This window comes from Triturus cristatus, chromosome 2_1 (assembly GCF_964204655.1).
Source record: "Triturus cristatus chromosome 2_1, aTriCri1.1, whole genome shotgun sequence".
NCBI lineage: Eukaryota > Metazoa > Chordata > Amphibia > Caudata > Salamandridae > Triturus > Triturus cristatus.
Genome location: NC_140581.1, coordinates 1,028,318,017 through 1,028,330,309, shown reverse-complemented (window position 1 = coordinate 1,028,330,309; position 12,293 = coordinate 1,028,318,017). Strand labels below are relative to the sequence as shown.

Here is a 12,293-nt window from a genome sequence, read left to right as displayed (position 1 = left end):
CACTTATTCCCCTTGCTTCTTCAGCCTCGCTTCTACCGAGGCAGAAAATGGCCGCCAACAGTTCCTGGTTTCGAATGTAGACAGACACTCGACAGCCAATTAGCATTCAGCGCGCGATCGGGAGGGTGCGCGCTCGGTTCGTGGAGGGTGCGCTTATGGTGCGTGTAGGGTCCGCGGATCATCCCCGGCCATAGATATTTATGTACTTTTAACTCTAATTTTCTCAGGAACTACGGAACAGATTCACACCATTTTTGCAAAAGGCACGAGTCTGAACTGAGGACTACCTCTTTGCCAAATTTGGTGTCATTCCGTTCAGCGGTTCGGGCTGTAGCTGCGACAACAGATCCTGTGGGAAATTGCATGGGGAAAACGCGTTTTGGGACCCCGCTTTTTTCTCGGCCCGAACTGCTGAACGGAATTACACCACATTTGGCAGAAAGGTAGACCTTGGTTCAGAGTCATGCCTTTTGCTTAAATGGTGTAAATCCGTTCAGAAGTTCCTGAGAAAATCAAAATCACATATATATCTGGGCGGAGCCTAACCACACATCTCATCGTGAGATCTGATTGGCTGTCAGCACTTCATCCAAGAAGTGTTGCCAGTAGGCCTGGGCAAAAATTTCGTTCCGTTCGCGGAAATTGCGATATTTTGACATTTTTGCGTTCCGCGGAGAGCGCGAAAATGTCAAAAATTCCGGTTTCCGCAGCTTGGCGATAATTTGTTTCTTGCTCGCGCTGTAAAATGATACATTCTCGCGCGCGCGCGATCGCCTTACCTGAATCCCTGCGTTCGCCGACAAGTTTTCTTGATCCGGTCGCGTTCTCCATGAGATGTTGTATTGTTTTTAGCCATTTGCGCTGTCTCGCGACAGTTCGCGCCCGCAGTGACGTCATGCGTCGCGCGATCACGTCTTTCTTCTCGCGATCATGCACCGCGAGAACAACTCAAAACAAGATGGCCGCGCCCGCAAGCAGCCACATGGGTAAGTTGGCGACCCGCAACCATGCAGAAAATCGCGCGAACATGCCGGAAAAAAACTTCCGCATCTTCGCGATATTTCTGCTTGTTTGCGATAATTTTAAACATTCTCGCGATAATTTGCGAAGGTTAATTCCGCAAATTCCGCCCACCCCTAGTTGCCAGCCATCTTGGGACCAATATACATGATAGCACCTCATTAAAAAGCATTGCAGTTAATACAAGGTTTTAAGACTTTAGTTACATTATTAATCATTTGTTGATGGTACCATACTCATTTTAGGAACTGTGGTATGTTCTAAGGTGATTTTACCATGTGAAAAAGCCTTCTGCCTGGATATCATGAATCATGTTTGAGAGAAAACTATTTTCTCATGCTTTTCCCACAGAGGTTTGAAGGTGATCTATAAGCTAAACTGAGAGCATATTTTCTGTAAATTCACATTATCTTTCTCAGTCATGTGAGAATGAAGGCTGATATTCTCAGTAAAATATGTACATCCAACAAGGGCAGAGCCTGTCAGTTGATTCCTTTGTGTTCTACTGCAACTTCCCAGAGTGTTCCAAAGAACAACTAGAGCGCTGACAGTCCTACTTATGATAAATGTATGGCACACCTGAAGCCATCTTGATTGGAATAAAGTGGTAACTATTAAAACATTTAATTTAAAAAGGAACAAAATGAGGGGGTTTATTTTGAGTGACTTCTCAAATCCTCTTCTATTTCATTAAAAAATTCTGACATGCAGACTGAAACATGCACTTTGAATACCAGCAGCAGACTTCCCTGGTGAGCAGTAGCTTTACTACAGTGATCTAATGAGGAACTAGAGTGCTACCATTCAGAATTTATGGCAAATGTGTGACACATCTGAATGCCTTCTTTATGGAACCAAAGTAAAAAACTGAAAGTATTTCCTACTGAGGAGACTGCAGTAAATGAGGAAATTAGGAAACTTCATAACAAATAAGTCTCCCAAGATGGCCACCAGAGACAAAAGAGCCCAAATGTAGCCCAAATATCACCCAGATGTAGCCCAAGTATAGCCCAATGACAGCATGTCCCTGAGTGTTCTTAAGAACAACTAGAGCGTTTACTGTCTTACTTATGACACAAGTATGGCACACCTGAAGCCATCTTGATTGGAATAAACTGGTAACACTTAAAACATTTAATTTAAAAAGGAACACAATGAGGGGCTTCATTTTGCCATAGAAATTATGATTAGTGCTGAAGAAAGAAAAATTAGGGCACATTTTGAGTGACTTCTCAAATCCTCTTCTATTTCATAAAAACATTCTGATATGCAGACTGAAACATGCCCTTTTAATACCAGCAGCAGACTTCTGTGGTGAACAGTTGCTTTACTACAGTGATCTAATGAGCAACTAGATTGCCAACATTCAGAATTTATGGCAAATGTGTGACATATCTGAATACCTTCTTGATGGAATCAAAGTAAAAAACTGAAAGCATTTCCTACTGAGGAGACTGCAGTAAATGAGGAAATTAGGAAACTTCATAACAAATAAATCTCCCAAGATGGCCACCAGAGACAAAAGAGCCCAAATGTAGCCCAAATATCACCCAGATGTAGCCCAAGTATAGCCCAATGACAGAAGTGTGCCAAACACTTATTTTTTGTTTTTGCAGTTTTATATAGTGCAGACGTGTCAGGTATTGGAGTGCTTTACATGAGCATTGGTTACATCACACAAGAAAAAAGTCATTTTGGTTGTAGACATGGGGAGATTAAGTGATTTGACCAGAATCACAGAATGTCGAGCTGAAGCAGAAACTCCAAACTGGTTCCCAAGTTGCAAAGTCTGAAGCTCTGGAAGTAACACCACATCCTCTCCCCTAAGTGCAATATTTATTCAAGTGGTCAACTGGATAAAAAAACATAAAGATAACAAATAATTTAAAAGTGTTTTGTCGCTATTTGAAAACTCAGAAAATATGTCCTCATTTTAGTTTTTTAGAGAACTAACCATAATTTTGATGCAAATAAGACTCATATATGTAATTTCTAAAGGAAATGCTCTAGGTATTACAGTTTTGATTACATCAAGATGACGTCAGGCGTTCCACACTTTTGTAATAAATATAGAATGTTAACAATGTAGTTGTTCATTAGGATACTGTTGAGAGGCAGAGGCCAGGGGGGCGGACTCTGAAAATTGAAGGCAGGTAGGAGGGTGCAGAGGCAACAATTTGACCACACTGGGCAGGCACGAAGGGCCGTGGCAGCACAACAGACTATGGAGGGCAGTGAAAAGGGGGGCAGGGGCAACAAACCAACAATACAGGACTGGCAAGAGAGGCTGTGGCAATATAATAGACCATTGTGGGCAGAAGGAAGAGGCAGTGGTAGTACAACCATACATGGCAACAGACCCGATACAGCCAGGAAACGTCCAATATTTTTAAGCTCAAATGGGCTTTATTTGATCTGTCTCCTGTATACAATCTCCTCTTTTTCAATGTCAAAGGGGAAAATCAATACCCCAGTTTTTTTTCAAAATCTCCCTCTTACCAAGTTCAAAATGTTCGCAAGTATGGTACATTGGATCATGGAAGGCAGGAGGAATTGGGGTAGGGACATGGGCTTGGATAACAGAGGACAGGAGGGACATGGAGAGGTGCACCAAACTGACCCTGCAGGGCAGGCATCAGGGTTTGCAGCAGCACAATACACCACACAGGGCATGCGGGACGGGAGTGCAGCACAACAATCCATAGAAAGCAATAGGGAGGGGACAGGATCATGCACATGGACAACATAGAACAAAGGGGAAAGAGGCAATGGTAGCTGGCTGACCCTAATGGACAGACAGGAGAGAAAGCTGCAGCATAACAGACCATAAAGGGCAGGAGGTACAGATCAGGGGCATTACAATGGAACAGACAAGCCAGGAGGGAGGGAATAGGGGTCTGCACATGGAAACAGAGGGCTGGGGGCAAGGGGGCAGGGCAGGAGCAGCAAGATGACCATGGACGTCAGGCAGATGGGCACTAAAAGCAAGACACACCATGGAGAGCAACAGTGAGACGATGATGGCATACACACAGACCATGGAGGGAAGGTGGGAGGGGGTCAGGGGCAGCTAGCTGACCACACAGGGAAGGTGGGAGGGACCGTGGCAGCACAGAAGACCATGCATGGCATGCGGGAGGGTTAGTGGCAGCACAATGGCTATGATGGGCAAGAAGGAGGGTGCAAGGGCATGCACAAAGGACCATGGAGGATAGAAGGGAGGGTCAGGACCTGGGCACAGACAAGAGAGTTCAGGGGAAGGGGCCTCACAACAGACCACGCGGGGCAGGCAGGAGGAGCAGTTGCAGCACAACAGACCAGGGAGGGCAGAAGGGTGTGGCAGTAAAATGGACCATGGAGGACAGGAGGAAGGGGATAGGGGCATGGCATGTGGACAGGCAAGGTGGAGGTGGCAGGGACAGGTTACAGTCATCTGACAATGCTAGGCAGGTGGGAGGGGAGTGGCAGCTCAACAGAACACTCAGAGTAGATAGGAGTGGCAGGTCCATGGAACATGGTGGGCAAAGAGGATGGAGCAGGGGCATGCACAAAGACATCGGAGGGCAGGGGGAGGAGAATAGGGGCAGCAAGTTAACCACAGAGGCTAAGCAGGAGGTCAATGATGGGGGCATAGAATTGGGCAATGGAGGGCAGGAGGAGTGGACTGGTACATCATGCTAAATGGAGGGCAGTGGTAGCACATCAGACCATGCATGGCAGGAGGGAGGAGGCTAGTCCATGGATTCAGACAACAGAGGATAGGGAGGAGGGGGATGGGACCGCAAGCTAACTGTTCAGAGAAGGTGGGTATTAGGACCTTTATTGTTTTTAAAACGTGTGTTTGTGTGATGTGTAAAGTACTTATAATATCAACAAGCATGCAGCATAATCTCACTTTTATTCAGGAAGAAGAGGACGTTTGTGACTGTGACTCCGGGCTCACTTGGCTGAAACACCCCCTGACCCTCCACCCCCCATCGCAAAATGTAATGCCCGTGAAAAGGGTAGGTGAACGCAGTGTTATATAGAACATAGTCCTGAGCGCATGATTGAAAATGAAAACTAGATATAGTGTATGGTATAAACTATGCACCCAAAAGTGTGATATAAGATGAACCGGGCGTGAAATATAATATGCAATACATTGTGCGCAATTACAGATTCATTGGAGAGCGCGAGATAGCACAGGCACTAGCACGTGCTATGCGATATGCGCCTTGGAGTGTAATATGCACAGGGCAGTGTTGTGTAACCTAACAAGCCTCTAAAGTTGTAATATAAAATATGTGCTGGGGAGTGTAACGTTGCATATGCACTGTGACAAAGATATGGATCCCAGATTGTAATATATATGGCATAGCGCTTTGCGTTATAACATAGGCATCGAGGAACGCACGTTAGATGGGGCAATATAACCCGTGCGAAGGCAAGTGTGGCTTGACATATTCACGGGGTGGTGTTACAGTGCACATGGGCTAGAGAGTGTCATAGCATACGCACTAGCTGGTGGAATACAACACAGAGGTGTGTGGCACTCGGGGGGCACTGCTGGGTGTAACACAGCATTGGGCTCAGCCAGGAGCGTGCTGTTACTCTCAAGTGAGGTTTGTCTCCTTTCCAGAGAGTAAAATAAAAAGTATTACACATCCGGCGGTGGATGTGTGTTTTATTAACCGTGGGGGGGTTTTCTTGCATAGTTTTGGTCGAATTTTTGTTGAATCCCCTTTGAATGGCTTGGTGTGCGTGCGTATTAAATGTGCCCGTCAATAGCTACCCATGTTCGTATAAATAAACGACAAGGGTGTCTACTTGGAGAGTACCCACCGGCGGGGGCGCCGGGATTAGGCTCGGTAGGGCGTCAGACACGTCAGAGCTTCACTAGCGGTGTAAATACATTCCACGTGGATTCATTGTATGCATAGTCGCCTTTTAATGAATATCACGCAAGTCGTCATGGTGATAGGTACATACGGTTTGTCCAGCATGTCCTAGGTGTTTCTATAAATATATATGTTTTTTAAAATAATAAAAAACAATGGCCGGCCCCAGGGGATGGGGTCCTCGGGGCCATAAGTGGCCTGAGGAGGGAGGCAACGCAGCCCCCCTCCTAAAGAATAAAAAAAAAAAGGCCATGCGCCGGGGTTTGGGGTCCCTGGGGCCGATTAAGGCCATGGGAAGGGGGGCCACCACTTGGCAGGACAGGACTGACAGTTGACAGAGTCCAGAGGTTGTACCAGGTTGTTGGAAGTCTTTGATGTCCCTGTGACTTTAGAACAGGAAACACGTCAGCAAGCCCTTGAAGTCACTTTGGTTCTGGAAATGTAGAGATGCAGGTCCAGTCCTTCTCACTCCACGCAGCAGGGCAGACATGGCAGAGCAGGAGTCCAGCAAAGTCCAGCAGAGTGACATTCCTTTCAGCAGCACAGCAGTCCTTCTTCCTGGCAGAATGTCCTGAGTCTCAGAAGTGTACTGAAGTGGTGATGTCAGAGGTCTACTATTTATACCCAGTTGTGCTTTTAAAGAGGGTGAGACTTCAAAGAAAGACCTTTGCAGAGAACAAGGATCTTGCCCTTCGTGCCCTTGCTCCAGACTCACTACAGGGTACTAAGCAGCTCTTTGTGTGGGGACAGGTACAGCCCATTCAGGTACAAGTGTCAGCTCCTCCTTCCCCATCCTGCCCAGGATGGCCCATCAGGAGCTGAATGGCCCATCAGGGTCACCTAAGATCTCTTTGTGTGTGGCTGTCTGGAGGGAACACACAAAGCCCAGGTAACACCCACCCCATATGCGTATTCAGAAACAGGTAGAAGGCACGGAATGGTTAAGTAAGAAAATGACAACTTTCTAAAAGTGGTATTTTCAGGCTTGCGACTCAAAATCGAACATTAACATAAGTCGCAATTTTAAATTGCAAGTCCAGAGGCGCCAAACTCAAAATATCTATTGTTTCCTAATTGGAATTTATACTAAAATGTAATAAGGTAACCCCAGTGTTACCCTATGGAAGGGATAGGCCTTGCAGTAGTGAAAAATGAAAAACAAATATAATAGATTTTCACTACCTGGGCATGTAAAACTTAAAAGTACATGTCCAACGTTTTAAATACACTGCACCCTACCCTACCCATTGGGCTGTCCAAGGTCTACCTTAGGGGTGAAATATATATTTAAAAGGAAGATTTGGGCCTGGCAAGAGAGTTAACTTGCTAGGTCGACATGGCAGTTTAAAACTGCACACCCAGGCTCTGCAAAGGCAGGCCTGAGACATGTTTAAAGGGCTACTTGAGCGGGTGCCAAACTCAGTGATGCTGGTAGAGATGGTTCCTTGGATCAGTTATCTGAAACGTATGTTCCAGGAAATGGAACAGATTGATTTTTTTTTTACCCCTCCTGAATGCCTCCTCACGCAAAGTCCATTGTCAGATCAGCGTATTATGTGAGAGCAAATTTACATCATCAGCAGGCTTCGTGGTGTTTTGCTAAAGCAAATGCTTTGACCAGGTATTCCGCAATTTTATCTTACCTTATTTATGAACCCACAATATATATTTTATCTTACTAGATTCCAGTTGGGCACAGTACACTTTTTGGTAGCTTTCCCTAATCAATCTGATTGGTCCAATAACCTTCCGCCATGCCCATGTGACAACAAGACCAAACAAACCAAACTTGCACTTTGTTCTGTTTTGTACACTTTAAAAAACCTTCAGAGTCAAATTTTTGTTACCACTGCTATAGGCGCATCGCCCTTGTTCGTATAAAGGTTTTAGTTACTTATACTCACTGGTTTTTATTGATATTTGTTCCGCTGTTGTGAATTTAATAAGAGGATCACTAGCAATTAGAAAGCGGTATGGATAACGTTGCCTTATGAGGCATCCTAAATAATGTTAGCTTTTAGGAACTCACATAGGTATATTTATTTTTTTGAAGTACTATTAAGGGACACAAGTTGTTTTATTATTATTTAGTAATAGTTCTAATAACAACAATATGTTGGTCTAATCTTACTGAAGGTCTGTGATAGAGCTATATATATATATATGTATCTATTCACTGAAAAAACCATAGGTTTCAGGGGCGTTATAGTTAGCTGGACTTTTCAGAAAGTGTCCAGATTCAGCCTCGGTGCTGTTTCTGCACTGCTGTATGATTACATCTAGTTTGCAGCATATCATGCTCACAATTACAAAACTTTTTGCAAGTGTTTTTTGGTTTGTTTTTCTTTAAATATTTACCGTTAAGCACTGTCATATAAAAAAATGCTGACACAACAATGGAGTTTTTGTTTGTGTAGGTAAAAGCGGAAATAATAAACATTATTGTTTTTGTTGTAGGTGACAAAGTCGTACCACTGCCTGTTCCGCAATGTGGAGTTTGCAAGAACTGTAAAAATCCAAAGAGCAATCTTTGTGTCAGGAACGAGTAAGTTTGTACCGGTGCATAAATGGTGAATAAAAGACTTTAGAAGGTCTAATAACATGACTGTCTCTTAAACAGTGCTCCTGCGTTCCGTGGTCTGATGGGGGACGGCACCACCAGGTTTACCTGCAAGGGGAAACTGGTCCACCACTTTGTGTGCACCAGCACCTTCACTGAGTACACCGTCCTTGATGAAAGTGCTGTCGCAAAAGTCGATGCTACCGCCCCTGCTGATAAGGCTTGTCTCCTTGGATGTGGGTTTTCTACCGGATACGGGTGCGCAGTCCAAACTGCCAAGGTAAGATTCATCCCTTTTAATGCTTCACGCAAAATCAATCTTAAAGGTTGGGAACTCTTAGGGCCTCATTTACAGTATGGAGGACAGTCTTGTGTTTCCACCAGTCACTTGAAGGGAAGCTTATCACTGTCATGGCAGGTCTCCCACCAGATACCTCCGAGGAAGGAGATTCTTTGCCTCCAGCAGAGCTGCCTCTGCAGCGGTTCCACTGAAGGAATGAGTTTTTGCTGAGCGCCATGTTTAATCTGCACGATCAGCAATGTTTTTATTGTTTTTCAAACGAAAACTCCCTAAGCGCTAGTCTGCAGTCGAAAAACAAAAAAAAGACATGTCCCTGTTTTGCTCGGACTTTTCTCCCAGTGCGTTGGGGGTCATTTCTTTATTTTTCGGAGTTCCCTGGTAGTTCTTAACAGGAAAAAGTTCTGAAAGAATGACAACCCTGAATAGGGCAGAATTTCTGTCACACACTGACAGATGGCCAAGTGGTTGATGGATCATCAGTCTTAAGCGTTGGCCGGCTGAGTCACCGTATTCTCTGCTAACAGAAACATGGTGTTTCCCCAAATTCTAAAAGATTGATAGTCCAGGAGCATTGCAGGCACTTAACGTATTTTTGACAGATAGCTGCATCCGCCAAACTCTGGATGAGGCTTTTAAGGGATCATCAGCAGAAACAACTTTGTTAAAAAGTACACCTTGGAGGGATGAATGAAGATGCAGGTTATACAGCTCAGCCATCCAACTGCCAGCAGGTTCATCCCTTGATCTCCTCCCAACATTCCTCCAGCCAGCTCATGATGAGTTGGCACTCTAGAACCCCATCACCTCACAGAGATTTTTCTCGCTTAATGGTCAGATTGTGAGCAGTAAGTCTACCAAGCACTTGCCTCACTCTTTTCCCATGCTCCGACACATCAGATCCGTACACCAATATATCGTCTTGATATACACAGATACCAGGAATATCAACCAATACCTTCTCCATGACCCGTTGAAACACAGAAGCGGCAGAAACCAGGCCAAACGGAAGCCTTATAAACCTGAACGTCCCAAAAGGCGTAACAAAAGCAGTCAAATCTCTAGAAGATTCGTCAAGTAGTATTTGATGATATGCGGACGTCAAATTGATCGTACTAAAGATTTTTGCTCCTGCCACCATGCTTAACAGCTCAGATATGTTTGGAAGGGGATATTTGTCTACCAGTACGCACTTGTTAAGCTGTCTAAGGTCCACACACAACCTCAGAGACCCATCCGGTTTTCTAGCAGCTACTACTGGAGCCAACCAAGAAGTCCCTTCAACTTCTTCAATGATCCCCTGAGATTTAAGTTTGTCAATCTCTTTGAGCATATCTTCTTTGACTGTAAAAGGAACATTCCGCACCTTGCTAGAAACAGGAATAGATCCCGAGGCCAACTTTATTTTATGGCAGTAGCCCTTAAGGCAACCCAACCTTTCTCCAAATACCAGGGGAAATTCTGCCATAAGTTGGGACTGTAAGGAAGCGTTGTCTATTGACTTGATGGCATTCCTCTCTTTGATAATGATGGGAGGTATACTATTGGGATCTAACATGACACCCAGGTCTTTTTGGTGCCACCAGCTAATAATACTATCCCCCTTTTTAGAAACATAGATCTTCCCGGAGGTGAAACGATCCTCAAATTCAATTAATCCCACAAAGTACCCTTTCAATTCAATGGGATCACCACCATATGCGGTGGGATGAATGTCAGATTTTAGCAGTTTTACTTTGGAGCTCAAATTGTCATTAAAAAATGTATTAGAAACAATGGTAATCTTAGCTCCTGAATCAAATAACACTTTTGTTCTATGACCTTCTACTAGTATAAAATCTAAAGGTCCATCACTTCCAACCTGAACTACAATCTGTCCACATTCAAAATCATGCAGTTCTGTTGTATTTTCCTGAGAAACTTCATTCATTACACTTCTAGAAGCCTTGATTCTACATGCATTCACAATGTGTCCCTTTTTTTTACAAAAGGAGCATATAGTATTTAGGGCAGGACAAGATTTATCATTCGCCCAGTGAGTTGTGCTGTTACATCTATAACACTTACCACTCTTTCTGAACTGAGCTCGAGACTTAGTATTTAACTTGTCCATAGTCTGGGATTTCACTATGGAATCAGTAGGTTTGTGGGACACATTAGTATTAACCACTGTAACATCAGAAACTACTTTATCAAGATCTTTTTTAATTTCCTTCACACACGCTAGTGAGTGTTCTATCCTTTTAGCTATTACTAAGACCTCATCAAGAGATGGTTCGTCTTTTAGCCAAAGTTCATCTCTCACTTTTTCAGAGATGCAACCAAGCATAAACTGATCTCTTATCCTTTCTTCAATCAAGATATCAAATTTGCAAGTGGAAGCTAAACGTCTGAGATCCGTTACATAATTTTCTATACTCTCACCCTCTTTCTGCATCCGCCTTCCAAAGTGATAGCGTTCCAAAATAGTACTAACTTTTGGTAGGTAATGCGCATCAAGCTTATACATACATTGTTCAAATTCATTCAAACTTGCTGCAGCACTGCTTGGAACATCAGGAAGATGATCGAAGACATCTTGACCCTCGGATCCAAGACAGTGCATTAGCAGAGCCGTTTTCCTCTCAATACTGAGAGAGGTATCGCATACCCGAGCATAACGCTCAAATACCTTCTTCCACTTAGACCATTTAATAGGTGGATCACCAGGAGATTGTAAGAAAAACGGTGCAGCCGGAACATTTTGCATGACTCAGAAGATTTGAGATTAAGATTTGCAAGACTTTTTTTCCTTTTTAACTAATACAGCCACTCAAACTTTACCAAATGCTAAAACCATACATATCAATTATGCTGGTCTTAATATGAACAAAGGAACAAGCTGTAAAGATATTGTTATTAATAAAACTTAACTTAAAAGAAACTTTGTGTCAAGCTGTGTGTGTCAGCGATGTTTAATTAAAGGACACACGGCATAAGCAAGAATTGTACTAGATCCGACACTCTGTGTGGTAATAACTGCTCGTGTCAGCGTTGCACGCCACAAAACCCACAGAATGACTTTGAGTAAAAAATTGTAGCGGTGGTAAGGATCAAATGCTGCAAGCTGTGCGTGTCAGCGCTGTGTAATCGCGAACACGCTGAACAAGAGATACTTATATCAGTGGTAAAGTTCAGCAATCTTAGAAGCTGTGCGTGTCAGCGTAACTTGGCAAGAGGACACGCAATATAGATATGATTGCACTTAAAGACACAGAATGACTTTGAGTAAATGATTGTAGCGGTGATAAGAATCAAATGTTGCAAGCTGTGCGTGCCAGCGCTGTATAATCACGGACACACTGAACAAGTGATACATACATCAGTGGTAAAGTTCAGCAATCTTAGAAGCTTTGCGTGTCAGCGTAGCTTGGTAAAACGACACGCATTATAAATACGATTGCACTTACTGCTAGATAGCTGTGCGTATCAGCGTTGTACTGCAAATGTCGAAAAGACACTCCCACGATGCGGTCTAAGAGTCTATGTTGCTAGG

The 12,293-nt window shown here is 43.9% G+C and overlaps 1 protein-coding gene across 1 annotated transcript in view; it reads left to right on the top strand.

Annotated features, from left to right (window-relative positions):
• Positions 1 to 12,293, top strand: part of LOC146866265 (alcohol dehydrogenase 1-like) — a 204,219-nt gene that overhangs the window by 130,563 nt on the left and 61,363 nt on the right. The window contains exons 4-5 of the mRNA XM_085635153.1: positions 8,358 to 8,445; positions 8,521 to 8,740. Of these exons, the coding sequence (XP_085491279.1) occupies positions 8,358 to 8,445; positions 8,521 to 8,740 (308 nt within the window). The remainder of the gene's footprint in view (positions 1 to 8,357; positions 8,446 to 8,520; positions 8,741 to 12,293) is intronic.